Source organism: Pavona decussata, unplaced genomic scaffold (assembly GCF_977016875.1).
Source record: "Pavona decussata unplaced genomic scaffold, jaPavDecu1.1 SCAFFOLD_549, whole genome shotgun sequence".
Lineage (NCBI taxonomy): Eukaryota > Metazoa > Cnidaria > Anthozoa > Scleractinia > Agariciidae > Pavona > Pavona decussata.
Window position 1 is genome coordinate 144397 of NW_028145839.1, and position 19320 is coordinate 163716.

General features: G+C 39.0%; 1 protein-coding gene across 2 annotated transcripts; it reads left to right on the forward strand.

Annotated features, from left to right (window-relative positions):
• LOC146449926 (threonine aspartase 1-like) lies at positions 1-14918 on the forward strand. Of its 2 annotated transcripts, none has more exons than XM_085100985.1 (14): positions 1-138; positions 1460-1527; positions 2092-2160; positions 2557-2677; positions 3554-3638; positions 3983-4062; positions 5209-5306; positions 6352-6465; positions 7573-7648; positions 9226-9289; positions 9905-9951; positions 13088-13168; positions 13855-13937; positions 14503-14918. In XM_085100985.1, exons 1-14 carry the CDS (start codon positions 63-65, stop codon positions 14581-14583), a joined length of 1143 nt encoding a protein of 380 aa, XP_084957111.1. In that variant the 5' UTR covers positions 1-62; the 3' UTR covers positions 14584-14918. The 2 variants fall into 2 exon arrangements, with proteins under 2 accessions (XP_084957111.1, XP_084957112.1); XM_085100986.1 differs by having other exon boundaries at positions 66-138; positions 2579-2677.
• Positions 14919-19320: the final 4402 nt, after the last annotated feature.

Here is a 19320-nt window from a genome sequence, read left to right on the forward strand (position 1 = left end):
CAGACCACTTTCACAAAGGCGAGCTTTGCATTTACCTTTACTTTTAGCCTTTTAACTTAAAAATGCAGCTCTCTGATGAAAAAGAAGACGTTCTAGACATTTCCCGTGCGGGTGTAGGATTTGTTGCGGTCCATGTTGGTAAAGTATTCAAAATTGGCAGTAAAATCATTAGCTTTTTAAGCTAGCAAATGTGTTTATACATCTTGTAGGTTTACGACAAATTCTCATATCCATTGGTTTACCAATGTTCTTAGTGTTTATATTATATTTTGTGCAACCATAAAAACCGATCTCTTTGTTTCAGCAGACAATCCCTGCGTTTGCACATTAGTATTAGTACGTAGGTAGTTGACTATGCGTTGGTGCGTTTCTTTGGGATGATTCAGATCAGGATCAATGATCCAAGATCACCCGGATCATGGTGCATCAAAGGAACCGACGAATCCTTGGCCAGAGTGGATTCCTCAGTTCCTTTGATGCACCATGATCTGGGTGATCTTGGATCATTGATCCTGATCTGGATCATCCCAAAGAAACGCACCCATAGAAATATTTGTCCTGTGACAGTGGACCGACCTTTTTTTCTTTTTCCTTCTTCTTTTTTTATCGCTAACCCCCGTGCTAATATTTCTTAGTAAAAATGACAGCAATCTGGCCCAGCAATATGTGAGAATTAGATTTTTTTGGCAACATTGCTGAAAAGAAATCCAAGGTTTCTAAAGTTTGATTGTCCCTAATTGAACAAAAGAGCCTACAAAACGCTTCATCTTTGCAAGAGGTGGGGGTGGGGATGAGGGCACACATGCATCTAGCAGAATTTGTTGACAGTTACAACTTAATTAGCAATGCCGTAGATTTCTCATTCCAATTGCTAACCACAAGTTGAGGCGAGTGTCCGGCGCCTCAAAATAACCGGAACCCGTGTGCTAAGGGAAGGAAAACCCCTACAGAAAACCACTGGCCCTTCAGGTTGGCAGTTGGGCGTGGGGCCAACAACTCCACCCCATAAAAAAATACCTTGTTACGGAAACCGCAAGCGGCCCTATGCGCCACTGGGGGCTCAAAGGACTAAGAGAGAGAGAGAGAGCCTATGAACAATCTCATTACAGAGAAGTTTAATAGTTTAATAGTTTGTTTTGCTGCAAACCTTATCAAGTAATTCCACTACAGTTTAATCTGCTAACATGACAACACCTGTAGACCCTCTAAAATGTGGATTGGCTGGGTCGGGCCCACTGATAATGAAACCCATTCCGTAAGGTCAACAAATGTAACAGGATCAAATCTACTTGTCACAAAGAACCATCACCATATTTCAAACAAGATTCTGGTTCCTCTTCAAGGTTGCACTCAGATATTCTAAAAAGTAACTCAATTATATTTATGTGACTAGCTTTCCTTGCCCCTTAATTAAGATGTTAATATGGAGACATTAAAGGCAGTTTTTTTCCTTTTTAAGGTGCTGGGTTTCATTCTGTCTCAAATGAAACCGAATATAAAGAAGCCTGTAGAGCTGCCTGTATAGAGGTTAGACGAAGGCAAAAGTTAGAAAACTAGCAATCTTTTAGATGTAAACAGTTTTTCAGTCTTACAGCTTATCTTCATTGTAGGTTGCTTTTCATTGATAGTTTGTCAGAACTGGCCAGCCAACAACAACAACAACAACAACAACAATCTTTATTCGTGCCCAGAAATTATACAGCCAGACTAGTAATAATAAAAGTAATCAACCAGGATAATGCCTTAATACAAATGTTAATCTTAGTTCTTCGTGTTCCGTTAAGACGGTGCATTAACCAATTCTGCAGAATTTGTTTCGTAAATTTCTTCCTTTTCATTTCTGACAAATGTTAAAGGCACTGGTACATTTTATGTGCCATTCAATTTAATTTTTCTATAATTTTCCAAGGTTATAATGACATTATTCATAAAGATTCCTTACAAAAATAAATTCCTGCTTTTAGATCTATTTTTTTATAATTATCTCTGAGATAATAGTTTTAATGTGCCTATAATTGCGTTAACTAAGGCAGAAAGTCCATTTTGATTTATACACTTAAGCAACATTTTGATTTTATTAATAATTTTCAGGCAATGAATGCTGTGAAAAGATGCTTGTCAGCGAAAGAGGTTGTCACCATTGCAATATCAGCTTTAGAGGTATTGAATACCCTTTGGTATGATTGCCATATCTAGCCAGCTTAATGTTTACTCAAGAATTAATTTGTGTCTTAGTTTGTATTGAGGGCAACTTTATTTATGGTTGGTTTTGAGCTATGCTAGAGTCTTTTTAGCCTTGTTTATCCTTTCCCAGACAATGTTAACACTGGTCAAATATTAACAGTGTAATTTCCGTCTATTATTCTAGATATAATTTTATTATGTTATCCAAATATTAATTTTTATGATAGCTTGTTTCTACATTTTCAAATGCTTCTAATTCTGATAAGAAATGAGTGTGCTATCACTCATCCATGAACTTTTTCCAAGTTATCAAAATAATATTTACACTATCAAGTGCAAGAGTCAAGATTATGATTCATTTTCTGTTGGTAGGACTTCCCTTGCACCAATGCAGGTTTAGGTTCTAATCTGACTAGATCTGGTACAGTGGAGTGTGACGCAAGTATTACGGATGGACAGTCCTCAGGATTTGGAGCTGTTGGGGCCTTAAAGGGTCAGTTTAGTACATGTGTATGTAGCATTATTTAAGATTAAATATCGGGTTACAGCTAGATTTTTTCAAAAAAAAATCTTGGCAAGGCTCTGTGATTCTCTGTACAACACTTTTTAGCGGGGACATGTTGTCATGCAGTTTTAGACAATTTCATTGCGAACAAAATGGACATAAAATGGAATAAACCCTCATCATGATGACTGTTTAAGACTGTAAAGAGGACAATTGAAATGATATGCATTTTGGTAATCATGAGAAAATTTATCCCAACATTATTCAAATTCAATATGATTCACATGAAATGGTGAGTGATTGATAATGCTCAGAAACAACGGTGTTTCTTTTATGGCCAGGATTTCACCAAATAAGGTAATTTCACATTGCTATTTTCAAGGTTTAGAGCTTATAATAAATTTAAGTTGCACATCAAGTGGCATAACAAAGCCTTTTTAAATTTGCCTTTTTGGAACACCTGAAAGTCATTAGACACAGACTCAGCTGGTTACATTGCTGTTTGGGGTGTTGCTGATCACCTGTCATTTAACATTCAAGAATTAATGGCAGACATTTTTTCACAAGACCACCACCTGTCTCAAATTCCAATTTAGCTTCATAGTTACATTTCTTTGAACTTTTTGGCCATTGAGACCCCCTCCCCCACCCCCCGTGAAATTTACAATTCCATTTGTGTATGGAGAGGGGGTATTAATTTGATAGTTTGGAAAGCTAGAAGGTACCTTTGAATTAGAGGGCAAAATGATTAGTAGCTGTAGCTGTCATCAACAACTGGCATGTTACATGTAACTACTTACGGCCAGTGAGATGACAGGTTTTCCTTAATTACATTGCCATAGTTTGTATTACATTATTTTGTAGGCATGAGAAACCCAATTCAAGTAGCTTGTAAGCTGTTGGATGAAGGACTTAAAGGACCGTCGGCCTCAGGTCTTATTCCACCAATGTATGTAGCTATTTCTTGCCATGGGTAACATTGACTGTCTCAGTAAAAAATAAGTTCAAAATGTTGACTTTGGCTTAAAATGGCCTAACAAGTACTAAAATTTCAGAATATTATTTAGTGCTGACATTAAGGACAGTGTAATTTTTTCAAATTTTGTACCACTCGCATACAAGTCTGGCAATTATTTGTGTATCAGCATGTAATCAAACATCAAAATTATATCAGTTTTGCACTGTCAGCACTTTTGGCCAAGATTGTAATTTACACTCCATTTTCATGAAATCTAAATATATTTTGGAAATTTGATGTAAATTTAATTAATTATAATCATTTTGATATTTCAGCTTTCTCGCTGGAGAAGGTGCATTTCATTGGGCCATGGAACATGGCTTCAGTGGTTGTCATGATAGAGACTTAATCACAGGTGTGCTATGTATTAAGATTCCCTGATAAACTTTGCAAGCAGAAGGCATAGTGGAACTCTACCTTACATCTACCCATGCCAGATAAGGACGATGTCTCCTAATGCATAAGTATTTCCACACTGTTTATGTCTGTGCAGGAAAGGCAGTTCTTAATACGGGCTATCGGAATCCAAAAAGGTAATTAGGGGTAACAATTTATTTTCAGAGGTAATTGATCAACATTAATTCTAACAGCAAATTGAAGTGTAATTTACATCTCTGAAAAAATGAGTTAGTACCCCTAATTTTCATATTGGAATCTGCTAAAATCTTGAGAATGATGTATTATTCAGTAATGACACAGGCAAACTCGGAAAAAAATTCCGAGTGCTCCTATTAGGAGTTGAACCTAAGGCCTTCTGATTACTAAATTTCGAATGCTCTACCACTGAGTTGCAGGAGACTTGTGGGAGCCCAGGCCATAAAACTGAGTTCATGGGACAAACATCCTGCATACTGCTATGATTGGAATGTTAATGAGTGACATACAGTATGCGCAATGAAAGGAAACGTGATGGAAAATTTTTTGCTAAAATCTTCTTTTCCCACATGGTCATAAACCACACAAGAATACCTTTGAATTAGTGGGCGCAGTATCCTTAAAATCAGAGTTTCTCAGGCCATGATTCCGAGATACATGTACACAGACAGTATGTGCGGTAGCAAAAGGAGGCACCGCAAGTGAAGAAGCTAGTTAAGTCAGAACTACATGTAAGGCTCTCTAGTTTGAGGCCTTACTCTCAATGACTGCACCTGTAGTCTATACACAATCTCTAACTTAGCTTACATGTAGAGTGGTTTTCAATTGAGTGTCGAAAGTAATTTCGTTTTTGCTTTGGTTTTGCATTACTATGCTCTGTGATTGGTGGGTAAAACTAGCGCCACTTTCTCAACCAATAAGATGTAAAACCAAATCCAATCGTGCTTTGCTCTGATTGGTTCATTGCACTGTTTGCACCTGTTGTGATTGGCCAGAGTAATTACTTTGGTTTTGGTTATACGACACTCTATTGAAAACCGCTCTAAGCACAAGGTAATTGCTTAGTAGATGTCTTCTTATGCATGTACAATTCAGTTAGATCATTGCATTGTTTCTTCTATGCAAGACAGGAGTTTCAAAACATGGCAGAAATGCAGAGCAAGCCAGAGGACCATGGATTCGCAAAACCACCTTCAGCTAGAAAATCTTTGTAATTTCTCAAATGTAAGTTAACCAAATTTAAGAACCAGCTTGGTGAATGGTGTTCGCATTAGCCTACAACTGAACGTCATTGTTCAATGAAATGAACTGGACGTTTGTAAGGCCATCTTGGGCAGATTACAAGATAACCCTTTGGCAGATTCCACGAGCAAAAAGAGACCTAGGGAAGCGTAAAGGCCCGTTAGAACGGTTTCAACATTTGCTTCAACATGTGTTCAACACTTTGTGGAACTGAATGTGGGGGGCGTTTGTACAGGTCGTTCAACATTCTTGAAAGTGTAAAAAATTTTGAAAGCGGTTTGAATCAAATTTGAATTGGTTAAACTTTCATGCAACATCGATTCAACTTTTCCTTTGCTCTCGAAATGTTAAATGGCGTCAAAGCCTTTTAAACGCTCCGTTTAACATTTGCCTAACATCCGTTCAACTTTTGTTGCACGAATGTTGGTCAAATGTTGAAACCGTTTAAACGGGCGTTAATAGTTGATATTTGACATTTTTTTTTATATACTCTCCACTCTTACTTTTACAAATAAAGTGCAAAATACAAAAATTGGAGATATTAAAAACAAAGCCTAACATACAGCTCAAAAATACAATTAAAATCAGGGGAGACGAGAGTAGAGGGGCACCTCTAGTGAAACTAATACTGTGCCCCCTTAAAGGAAGTAGACAGAAAAAAGATATAGCAGAAGGAAAACAAAAAACAAAGAGAAACGAAAATAACTCATTTATTGGAGTAAAGTATCATTAATAATGAGCAAGGAATGTATCATCAATATTGAGCAAGATAATATTTAATATTTGCGTCCATTAGTGCTTCTTGACATGGAAACAGCTGTACAACAGGCTACTGACGTACATCAGTGGTTTACTTTATTAGCGTGGTAATGGTCAAGGTTTGCCCTGTGACATGCAGTGTATTTTAGCTTTATTAGTATTTATTTAGTACAAGACTTAGTATAAATGAATACACCGAACAATAAACACCTGATAAAATGGTTGGCTAAATACACATCGCTAAGATATGTGATTTCCCTTACTCAAGGAAAGTGAAAACATGGACACCGTTGGTGCAGTGTGTATGGACACAAGAGGCAATCTTTGTGCTGGTGTGTCAAGCGGTGGGGTGCTGTACAAGGCACCAGGTCGCATTGGACAGGTTAGTTTGATATATACACTACTGGTCATATATTCAAAGAAGTCTGTGACGATAGTATAGTATTCCATCAAAGGACTCTTGTTGGTGACATTGACTAAACAACAGTCCTTTTCGGGAATAATTACTCTGGAATTATCGTACTACCTAAACTATTTCCGTACAAACTTTGTAAGATGTTTGTCTGCTGGATGAGGGATTTTTGATTTACAGCTGACTGAATCATTTAGTTGTAATTCCAAGTTTTAATGCTGTGACGCTGAAACTAAACGTGAAAGAAAATTTGAAAAGGTAAGCAAATTTTCATGAGTCACGGAGACTGTACAGTCAAGCTGTGATAGACACACATTAGCATTTCAAAGAGATAACGATTTTGGTTGTGGTAATGTGGACTTGATAACAATAATACTTTCCAGTTTGAATCTCACGCTTTCTTTAAAGATGACAGGGAGGAAAATAGCAGATTTTTACCATAAAGTGACTTGATTGTTTGTACAATATCTATTGACTTATCGTTTTGATTCCCAAAAAAGGGTTAAGTCCTCGCTAACCCTCTTGAAATCGTGAATACCAGAAGTATTCCTCCCACATAACTTTGCCTTTAGGTTAAGTTAGGTTAGCCCTGAGAGTGCCGATTGGCACACAATGCCATAATTTTGTGAATATTGGTAAAATTTGTATGAATTTTTGCCATTAAAATTGTCTTGTAAAGATTGGCTCCTGATTGAAGTCATAAAACTGTGACCCCCTCCTATCTATAGAATGGTTGACTACCCCTAAAATTTTTCAATTTCTTTTTCCGAATACATACGGTCTGAAGACATGTGTCACATTAATCTGTGTCCTAACAGCTGCAAAATGAGGTATAGTTATAACGGGTATACCTAATTTGAACGGTTTTCAAGTTTTTCATTTTTATGTTTTAAACCCATTTCTCTCAAAACCAAAACTTCCTTCATAAATGCTGATATAATTTTTAAAACAGGCTGATAAGTAGCTTTCAAATGGTATATATCACAGAGGTATGGAGTGTGTATTTACTGATTTGGAAAAAAAGTCATTACAAACATTACAGTAAAGCATTCATGCCGCACTTTTAATCTCACTCAGGCAGCTGTGTATGGGAGCGGTTGCTGGGCAACAAATCGCGATGTCAATCAAGTAGGAGTGGCCTGCTGTACATCAGGTTTGCGTGATAAAAACCCTTTTTTTAAATCCTTGCTTAAAGACATGGCGTTTCACTGAAAAGGGGTATTACCAACGACCTACCTCAACCTATGACATTTCACCGGGAGACTCCTAAGAAGAGGAAGGGTTGAGAAGATGAAGTGGAATAATTGATTGAAAGTAGAGCTTTTCTTTCCTTTATCAGTTCCATAACTCCACGCTACTTCCAGAAACGTTGCGTAGTTACTGATAACGTGGTTGCAGATGCCAGCCTAATGGCATTATGCCATCCACAATTTGTTTCCGGGTGTATGGTGGAAGTATACAGTGAAGTATACAGTAAAGTATTGTGTCTCAGGCCCAGGGAGGGTACTCCGAATTTCAAGTTACGGGGATGATCGAAGGATTTTCCATTCCTGGATTTTTTTTGGGTACGAAAATTTGGCAAGTATTCAGTGTTTTGGGTGGCTTGATTTAATTAGGGATTTTGGTGGGGGGTATTCAAAACAATCTGAAGATTCGCGGTAGTGCCCGCGTATCCAGGCCCTGTAGTTCTGTGAATAAAGTTCAACCAAACTTGTTTTGCGGCTATTTGTTTGGTCCAGGGATTTTTGGGGGTTTTGTTGAAAGCCCTTCGAATTTTTTTGGGTTTTGAATTTTGCCCCCATTTGATCATCCCTGTCACTTGAAATCCGGAGTACCCCCCTTTCCCAGGGGGTCTCAGGCAACCCACTTGGGCGCTAGTCTATTAAGGGGTTTGCTGATACGTATTTATACATTTGGCCCAAGGAAAACATCGTGGAGAAACTTCCATCTCTCCGGAAACAACATCTCGGCAATTGCCAGTCTCGAACAATCAAATCTTCATATCAAAGACGCGGGTTTGATGGAAATGACGAAGACAGAGCGGACGTCTTTGCCATAATCCCTCGCACTCTTTTGTCACCCTTTTCTCCTAACTACAAATCAAAACTAACTACACAGGTCAGGTGTCTCTTCCTCATATAAACGAAATGTGGTTCTAAATCACGCTTGTAATCAATATTGTTCTCTGTAGATGTTCAGGGCGGTGCATGCTACAACAAATTAGTTTTGCGTGGTTTGCGGCTGTGCGAAAAAAAACACATCTTAGTGAGGGCTAATGGCTTCCTAAAAGAAAATTGAGGGTAAATACGCATTTGTCGGTCATCATTATAAAAATGAACAAAAAAAATTCTAAAGAGCTTTAATTATTTTTGAAAATGCGTTATTACCCCCAGTTTTCTCTTTGCTATCCGCTAGCCTCTTCTAAGGCCTGCTTTCCCCACATAGTCATATAACGTGCAAAAATACCTTCGTTTTAGAAGGCACCGTCCTTAAGAAACCTGAGTTTCTCGGTCGTATAGCGTATGCCTACTAACAGAAAGACCAAAAATCTTCCGAATTATCGGAAAAGTGTGGTAATGGGGGCACACAGAGTACCTATGGCATACTGTTAGCTGTATGGAAAGAACATACACGGCGTTGCCTTTGGTGGTTGTTTGACAATGGCCAAAGTAGGTGGATTAATACTTGTATTTACAGCACTAATCAGGCATTTACTCTCCATATGTTCAGGTTGTGGAGAGCATTTGGTGAAGACTTTGCTGGCGAGAGAGTGTGCCGATTTGGCTTTAACTAGGTGAGCGAAGACTCGAATGTCTTATTTCCTGTGGTGCACTGTATAATTGTGCGGCCATACGAAGTTGTCACAAACTTTGAGTTCGTGAATGAAATCCTTAAGTGTGGTCATTCAAATGACTTTAGCTATTTAGCAATAACTACTTTACTGTGGTGTACGTTATAAACCTGTACAAACTGGTTGACTGTTTAGGTGAAATCCCGTAAATCGTAGTTTGTATATCAGTAAGTCGAGATTCAAATGTTCTGTGACAAAACATGAAATGTTTGTTACCAAGTTAGGTCATTTGTTCATCACTGGTCAACACTTTTAAGTCTGGTTTTCACTAGGACATAAGCATAAGCACAAACGCCGCTTTAAGCAAGTGAAAACACCTGCGACATAAGCATGAGCAAAAGAAGAGCGATAATGAGAATGGGGGCGACACTTGCTTAACATCGTAGGGTGCTGGTATCGAGAATTCCAACAAGAAATGGAGTTTCTGCGAGTGCGTCTGTCCTTATGCTCTATCTTTATGCTTGTGCTTATGCTTATGTCCTAGTGAGAACCAGGCTTCACAGATGCAACCAACAGTAATAAGTGAAATTAAAAGAACTGGAGTTTTCTTTGATTTAGAGATGCAGTTGGAGCGGTTCAAGAGGGGCTTGTTGACAAGTTTTTAGGTAAGAAATGGGCGATTTTTTTTTTTTTTTTTTTATACCGAAGTGGAGGTGGATAGTAGTATGTAACGGCGAGGTAAATATCTACCACTTTACACCGACACTGAGGTGAATAATTGTTTCAATAGATACCAGACCAGTCTGTCTTTTCCCGCCAGACCCTATGCTGGGCAGAGTAAAAGGGAGTTCTTAGACGGGGCTGTTGGTTTGGTACGTACTAATAGGGCATTTTTGCAGTTGTCTATTTAACGGTTATCGGTCGAGATAACGAAAAGCTTAGCTGTTTCTTTTAACTTGATGTGAGAGAAAGGCTTTTGGAAAACACGATCGTCAGGTCTTATTTTGTAGCATCTTTAGACACTTATTTTGATGATATTTCTTGATCTCGAATTTATGTTTGAAAACGACTTGCAAAAGACATTCACGGAGACTACGTGGGCACGTAGCAGGCTACAGGTGTTGTGAGAAGGAAATCCGACACAAAAAAGGAAAAATAACTACATTTGCTGCGGTTACAACGGGCCGTTTTACGGCAGCAAAAGCGCTTTTACCGTGGTAAAAATGAAATTGTGTATCTGTCCGTTCTTTACGCTCCAAATGTCCTTGGCTACGTCAAAAGGATCGAAACAAGCCTCACGTGGTTTTGAGTTTTAATAGTTAATTAGCGAATTAGGAGGCTGTGTTAATTAACGACAACATGCTCCTCGTGTTGAACAAAAGAATCGTGTCACTTGCAGGAGCCAAAATCTTTTCTATCCTGATACATCAGGAAAATGGATCCTTTTAAACGCTTGTAGCTGCAAACAAAATTGCTGATCACTTGGTAGTTAAGCTGTTCATCCGGTTTCGTGCTCGTTCGTTCACTCGGTTTTTCTTTCGTTCATTTTCGCCGGAGAGTGCTCGGTGGACCACTCGGTCATTCGGTTGTCCGATTGCGCAACTGGTTGTTTGTTCGCTCGTTCTTCCGTTTGCGCGTTCGTTTGCGTTTCTGGTTTGTTCAGTTGCTCCTCTGTTTGCCTTTTTCTCCTAGCGTGTTCACATGAAGTTCATGTTTTAATACCTATGGATGCAATGCTGCAGAGGAAGACTTCTTCTTCCTCCTTTTTTTCTAAACCACAAAAAGATTACAGAATAGTTCGCAACTAGCTTTACGTCACCTGTACGGATATATTTTGTGAGAAGCGAACAGTTTCCCGAGAGTTTAGCTCGATGCCAACTGTGAGCTTCGATGAAAATATCAAGGACAAATTTCCTTGCATAAATATGCCACAGCGAAAAGAAAGCTTATTGTGTTTAAATGATATCACAACAAACACGTTTGTAGTCTTCTTGAAATATTTCCTTGACATGCCCCATTCTAATGTCATTAATTGTTATTGGCCCACCGGTCAGAAGGCGCAGCTGTAGTTCAGGGCCCAGTTGTTCAAAGCCCGATTAAGCTAATACTGGGTTAATGTGAACTACATGTATTTCTAGAGTTTAATTACCAATCAACAGCGATTTTTCCAAAATATTTTTGCCCTCAGTTTTGACTTAAACTTTCCTTTACAATTAGCTCAAAATAAGCTGTCAAAAGCATGTTTAACGAGCGAGCTGAAAACCTCGGTTAACTTTTAATCCTGGATTAGCGTTAATCGGCTTCGAACAACCGGGCCCAGAGGTGTTCTTCGGTTTAGCCCACAATCAACATTGATGCAAACTCTTTCCGTTTTTGTTAACCCTAAATTGGTTTTTAACCTTAGCCTGAATCACTAATTTCCTCGCAGTTTAAAGGCCACCCACACTGCCTACAACAGCGCCTTTTACCTTGCGCAAATTGTACAAAAACCAAAATGATTGATTGACGATAGCTTCTCAAACTCATTAATAATTCATCAAGAGAAAACAAAGAAAATCACTACCGTGACCGTGGTTTGGATATGTGATCCTAATTACCATAAAATTTTACCAACTTTAGCCTTGAATTTCTCCACGAATTGTTAATCATTTGAGAAGCCATATCAAACACTCGAAAGTGTGTTTCATCAGATATCCAAACACCTCGAAGTCGTTTAAAAAAAAACTCGGCTGCGCCTCGTTTTATCAACCTACTTCTCAGTGTTTGGATATCTGATGAAACACTCTTCCTCGTGTTTGATATATTACATAAACGCCCTTTCGGTGATATTAAACATCAGCGTAAGTGTACCTCGTAGCCCCACGTAGTAACTGTAGAGAAATGATAGCAAGAGAGGGAAGTAACCTTCAGTTCCTTCTGGAGGGCATTCACTGCTTTTTCCTCCCCCCTCTGGGACGATTTTAAAAGGTAATTTAAGCAAGGACGACGGTGACAGTATCGAAAACGGCAAATGGAAATACAGAATCTGCAATTATTACAACTCATTCACCTTGTACAAAGAGGGCGAGCTACCTTGGGAAAAAAATTTGTAGGAGCGGCGTTGAAGTAAAGAGAGAAATGAAAAATTCGCCATCGTATTCTCACGTTCTCCGCGAAACTTAGAATTTGGTTTTCTCACGTTGTTGTTTTGGAAAGCACGGCAACGAAATGTCCCGAAATTTAAAACGCACGTGACGGCACGTGCAGAGCGATTGAGTTTGCTCATTACACCTGTTGTTTTGTGGAGTTTTCGTTGCCGTCGTTGTTCGACGTTGTTTATGAAAGTTCTCCAGAATGGTACTTTAACAAAATTTAATATCAAACAACCGACGGTCTCAATATTAATCTGAATTTATTTGTAGCAACTTTCTGAATGGGAAGAGCTGTATTGTTCCGTAGGAAAATTAATTTTTGCCGGTTTTTTAAGCCATTTAACAGAACATTCCGAAAGTTTGAGTGAGAAAGTAAATAAAGCACGCAGTTTTGGTTAATTCCATTAAGTCCAAAAATAAACTGTTTAGACGTCCTCAATGGAAATTTGTGTCCCATTTTTGTTTTCAGTCTTTAATTTCACATAAGCTCCAGACCTTTACGCCCATCCTGTCACCTCTACCAAAATATCGGCTTCTTCAATTAGCGCGTCTCTTACCAAATGAAAACTTAGAATGTTTGGCAAATGATAAAGAGCCTCGGTGGCGGGCTAGAGAGATGAGTATGGTTTTCAGTGACAAATATTGTTGAAAGCCCTTTCTTTTTTCTCAGGTGCAAGTGCCCTTTCATCCGTGAAACAAAAGTTAGGAGGGGTGCTTCTGCTTCGTGTGGAGGGAGGAGAGGGAGCTGATGGTATGTCAAAAATGCGTTATAATTCAAAGGAGTTTGAACTATCATTTTATGTCGGTATGAGAATAGTTATTTCGAGACTTTAGCCTGATGGCATTGTTAGTCTGAAGTGGTAATGCTGGAATCAAGATCTTTATTGTTCACAAGCCCTTTCGTTTTTTAATTGTTTTTTATATATATGTTTTACTTGTACCATTTAGATATGACGGCGTGGCTGTGTTACAGGCTTTTAAGTTCACTTGTGTGCCAGCGAGTAGAAATAAGCAATTTTTTCATTGTCATTTGGTTATAATCAGAAAGTGAAAAATATTTTCTGTTTTCCCAGAAATCGAAGAAACATGAGTAGGCTTGCAACAATTGAACCCTCGCTAATATAGTCGAGTTAATGCGAGCGATGAATTTAGTCACAAGCTAAATGTTATGCAGCAGGAATTTCAAACGTGTTTCCAGTTTTCCTATGACTTCTACAAACCTTTTCTAGTGTTTCTACTAGTTCCACAGAAACAGGGGTAAAATACATCTATTTCCTTTAAAATAACTTGAAAATGTACCATGTTTCCATAGTCATATAAACATTACTTTCAACCCTTGAGGGTGCGCGTTCACGAAACTTTGTCTTACAACGTTAGAAGTTCTGCGTAGCGTTTGGTGACTTCCCTTTTAGTATTGCCCCTGTTGTATCATTGCAGACTGCACTGTTGATCTGGTTTGGGGTCACACTACAGATAGCATGTGTATTGGCTTCATGGCAGAGAAAGACAAAAAGCCAAAGGTAAAATATTTTTACTCCCATTTCACGTTCGAAGACCGCCGACACAATTCTACAGACGTTTCACTTTGATGCGGAAGTTTTGTTGTTGTTGTTGTTGTCGTTCGTTTTTTTTTTTTGTTTTTTACCGCTTACTATGATGCTGTTGTTTGTTATGCTTTACAAGGTGGTTCTAAGTTTTGAGTCTGTCGATGAAATCCTAAAATGAAAGCTATTGAGCAGTACTTTCCTGTGGTACTGTTATTATGCCATACAACTAGAGTTGCTAAGAGCTTTTGAGCAGTCTGTGGATGAAATCCTTAATGACGGCTGAATAGTACTTTATTGGTGTCAGGTGCTGTCATTAGGCTGAACATGGTCGTTCTAACGTTTTAGTCTGTGAACAGAATTTGAAAAGTCTTGACATTAAACGGCTTTAAATAGAGTCATATTGAGGGTAATAATGGAAGTTATCACGCAATTGTTTTCCTAAAGGAAGTTCCCTTTCTTTTCACAGTTTTTACAAAGTTCAGAAATGTTGATATACAATTTTTAACTTAGAGTAACATTTTTTTACTTTGCACTTAAGGTACGGCTGTCCCGCTTGCAGTCAGCACAACAGCTTCCTCTGTTAGTGGAAGGAACTGTCTACAGATTACTACATCGATAGGCCTGGACGCGTGAGAATAGCAACCGCTAAGAATAAAGAGGAGGCATCTTCCGACCATTGACCAGCCTGCTGTCCGAGGACGCATAGGAAGGGAACTTGTGTCAGATCTGCCGGCAGCTCTGTACAAGGAACAGAGCCTTTCATACACAGTAGGTCTCAGGACTTACGCGATTGAGGCGGGCAAATTATCGTCCGCCATGAGAACTGGATCATCTTAGTCTCAGTTTTTACGTGAACCCCGCTGAATGTCGTTTTGACAGGTAGTAAATATTTCGCTGAAGGATTTCTTTCTGTACTTTATTATGCTTGATGGCCAGAGCACAGTAAAGGATGTTGTTGTAGTTGTTGTTGTCGCTGTCTTGTTTGTTATTGTTGTTGCTGTTTATCTCAGCGGGAAGTGGCGTCATTTAATTCATCTCTAGGTTGAATTGAGTAGCCTAGCTCTTTTGCGTAGGTTTCTTCAGCTATAATAAGGAGAGTAGGGACGAGGCAGTGGTGAGAGCACTCGCCTCTCACCAATAATGTGGCCCAGATTCGATTCCCAAACTCGGCGTCGTGTGTGGGTTGAGTTGGCCGGGTTGAAGGTTCTTAGCCCTTACTCCTTCGGAGAGGTATTTCTCCGGGTACTTCGGTTTTCCCCTCTCCTCAAAAACCATCACTCCTAAATTCCAATTCGATCTGAAATCTGAGGGCCACACGTATGTCTATCGCAACAGATTGTTAAGTGTCACCCTTATTAATCAAAGTTGATTTTGTTTTAATCCATTGCACCATAACGCACATGTAACATGGACTTTGCTTTTTGATGTTTTAACCATCTGAAGTAATGAATAAAATACGAACAGTCTCTGCTTCCGCTCAGCCGGGTACAATCGGGCAAGATGAACACCTCCGATTAGGGTTTACAGGGTGAGGGGGGGGGGGGGGGGGGAGCTGGAAGGCAATGAGTTTTTCGCAAAATGAAGTGAGCTAGAAACTTTATTTACGAGTCAAATACATTCCAGAGAAATTTGCATCAATAAGAATAATAATTTGTTACTCTGTAACATGCATCAAGAAGCTTAAAAGTATCCTTCACAGAGGTTCAGAGTTCCATGCCCACAAAATTGATAGAGCGTCTTAATTAGGCGGCTGCACCCCAAAATACCTTTTAGTGAGAGAGGACAACTTTCAGCATTTTTCTAAAAACTTTAAGAGAAAATGTCTGTTTTACGGGACTTCCAACCGAAATATCCGGTTAAAAGGGTCTGGATGATCAGTCTACTACAAAATACCGATGTTGACAAGGAAAGCGTCCCTAAAACGTAGATGAAGCGTTTCGGATATGTTGAAACTACATGTATATGAATCGAATTTTGTGCCGAGACCGGCAGAAATCGATCGATCTGGTATGATGTGAACAGAAACGGCTTAAACGCCCTAAAGTTGTTCACACTTTACGTGTCGGAAGATGTCCGTAAAGGACATGTATAGCTTGCGCTGTGCCGATTCGATACAGTTTTCGATACAGTTTTCCTTCGCTTTGGGAATAACCAATAGGACCAAAAACAAGTCCTTGCCATATGTCGATCTGTCTGTCCTTTGCCAATGCAGCTGCAGCGTCCCAGGATGACATGCCAATTTTTTCTCCAGGCCGCAAAGCTCGGTCCAGTTAAAAATATCCCTTGTACTAAGCCATCAGTGTCCATGGTCCACGCTTACGGATTCCATAAGTTCACATTTTTTTTTTACTGAATGAGAGGATTTGTGTCATGCCCACACTCAATCTGACCTCAGGCGAGGGTTTTCTGCATTGCCGCGGATTACGACCGGGGCGTGCGATATCCAATTTGGTAACTGACCCTTGTAAACGGCGAGCATAACCCGGTACTTCCAAGATGTACCTAGTGCCCCCTGACTGTGCACCGCAACGATGCCCATTAGCACCCTTCAACCCCTGCCCATTCGATTACCATGCTTATAGCTACGCTAAAAACGCGCGGACCGTATGGCAGGCGATCCTGTAAAAAGTTCTCCACTTTTAAGAGCGACGCGTCGCAGCAGCGGTCTGGCAAAAAAATCGTGCCAAAGCCAGCGGACGTTTCTGATGTGTCAACAAAAGGTTTTCATGCTAACATACCTCAAACGAACGGGACTGAGACTTCTCTTTTTCCCATCCAGTTTGATCCCAGTTTTCTGCGTATTTCTGTATGAATTTGTGGGTCTTTTATTATTTAGCAATTAGGTTTCCAGGTCTTTGGTTTCTGGGTCGTAGGTTTCTAGCCACCCTAAAAAATAGTCGAAAGGAAATTTCTTTCACGAAGTAACTATCAAACCGAATTGCGACAACAGGTGCAAACTGCAAAGGCACGAGAATCTCACTTTCCTTTATTTGGCAATTCCATTATCTTGCAAATGGTCATGCAAATAGATCACTTCCATATTTGGAAAACGAAAACAAAACGAAACCCTTCTTCAGCAAGCACGCGAGGAAAGTTTTCTTCGGTTTCAGTTCTGTTTTCTCGCGTAAAGACAATTTACTCGGACTTCACTTTTCAGTAATTATTGCGATCGGATGTAAAAACCTTTTCGCCGGCTAAGATTGTCAATATGTAGCGAGTGAATCAACCAACTGGAGCTAAGCTGTGGGTATACTTCCTTCTTGGATTTGAAAGCTGATTGTTTTGCGAATCTCGTCAAAGGTAAGCGCACAACAAAGTTGTATTACGGTGCATTGCATCGATTGTAGAAGCTAGAACTGAGAAAATGGTCTTCGTTGGAAATCTGATTGGGTAGTCATCTGATAAAAATGTAAAGGTAAATGTATCCTTCACTTCACGGTAATTGTGTTCTGTCTTTCATTTTCGATAATTTCCCGTATAATGGCTTAAGGAGGCCTCGTAAGGATTTTTTCATTGTTTTAGTCTCTGTGAAATGATAAAAAAGGTTACAAAAATTGTATCTGATCATGTGGAAAACATACGTATCGTTGGTTTATCACCAGATTTGATAACTCAAGGTGAATTTGCCCACGTAAAGAGATTCGAGTGCTGACGTTTTTGGCGATCGTTTCAATAGCGCTCACGGGGCTAACTAAAGCATCTAACGCTCAAAATGTCAGCACACTGTTGATCATGAACCAAACATTAATTTCTACTCCCCAAAGACGCACCGCATGCAGTTTCTTCAGGAACTAATCCATTTGTTATAAACACCTGGCTGACACACCGCCATAACTGTTACCTAGCAACAAAACAAAAAGTAAACACCAGTAATATTAGAGTGCGTTCGATTCCTTATGGTGGACCCTTCCCGGTTCATTTTAATTCGTTTTAAGGTTTGAACAACAAATGCTATGGCAGATCGATGGGGAAGCGGATGAAAGAGGCCCTCTTCACTTGTTTTATCAAAAAAGCACGTCGACTGTGAAACACCTCACATAATGTTCCCACAGGATTTCGTTTTGTTTCGGTCATTTCGTTCCGGTGGTGTTGTCTCGCCGTTTCGGGTTTTTGCACAAGCCTTTAATATCAATTGTTATAAACACCTGGCTAATTCTGACGCCATAGCTGGTACCTAAACACCAGTAATAATATTGGAGTGCGTTCGATTCATTATGGTGGGCCCTTCCCGGTTCATTTTAATTCGTTTTAAGGTTTTTTTTTTTTTGTTTTAACTCAGTATGCAGCTTTTCTTTATTTCATTAATCATCATCTTCACAGAATATTTGAAGTTTACTTTCCAAATTAATAACCACAGTTCTCTGGCTGCTAACCCAGGCCCAGCCTAAATAAAAGCAAAATTGTTGGGAAACAAGTCTTAATTTTGAGGGTGAACAAAGAGCTGGAGCATGAGGGATTATTTTACTCTTTCGGCTTAAAGCTACAAGATAGGAAGCGAACCCGAGTCCGTGACGGATCTGACAAAGAAAAATTTTAATTAATTATTCATAACGTGACATCTGCAAAATATTTTCGTAACGTTTTTAATCATTAGGAAACGTACTTTAATAAAAGACAGTATATTTTTCATTCCTACTTGTTACCACTATTTACTAGCAACTAGAAAGGTATTTTTTAAATACTTTACAGGAAAATCTTGCTGCTATGGAGCTTTAAACATTTTGAATGTTGAGATCTAGTTAGCATATTGAAAGGCTTGATTTCAAATGCGTGTGTACAAGCATTAAAATCTAACCCGGAGGTAAAAGTGCTACCGTAAGCGATCGACTAGTTATTTCTACAGGCTACTAATCGTACTTTTTACGAGCTACTAAAAAAGTTATATACCGCTACTATGAAGCGATAAACGTTTTGAATGTTGAGAACTAATTAGCATATTGAAAGCCTTGTTCTCAGACACAATAGGCCTTATCACGGTTTTCGGGCACAGCTACATCCCTCAAGTGCGAAAAGTTTTCAATTCATAAATTTTTTAGAAGCGATGTTTTATGAAAATTATTTGACATCGTATCTCCATACAAACACTGTTATTTCACGCCTGTTTGCTTACTCGTCAAAATGGCGTCGAAAACCGTGATAAGGCCTATTATAAAAATCTATTGTCAAAACCCATGAATTTATAGAGAGATGAAAAATGCTTCCGTAGCATGATAAACTATTAATTTTTAATTAACACTCTAAGAAAAATCCCGCTGATATGAAGCGATAAACATTTTGAATGTTAAGATATAATTAACATATTGAAAGCCTAGATTCCAGACACCATTAGTGTGTCTCGAGTATAACAATTTATCAT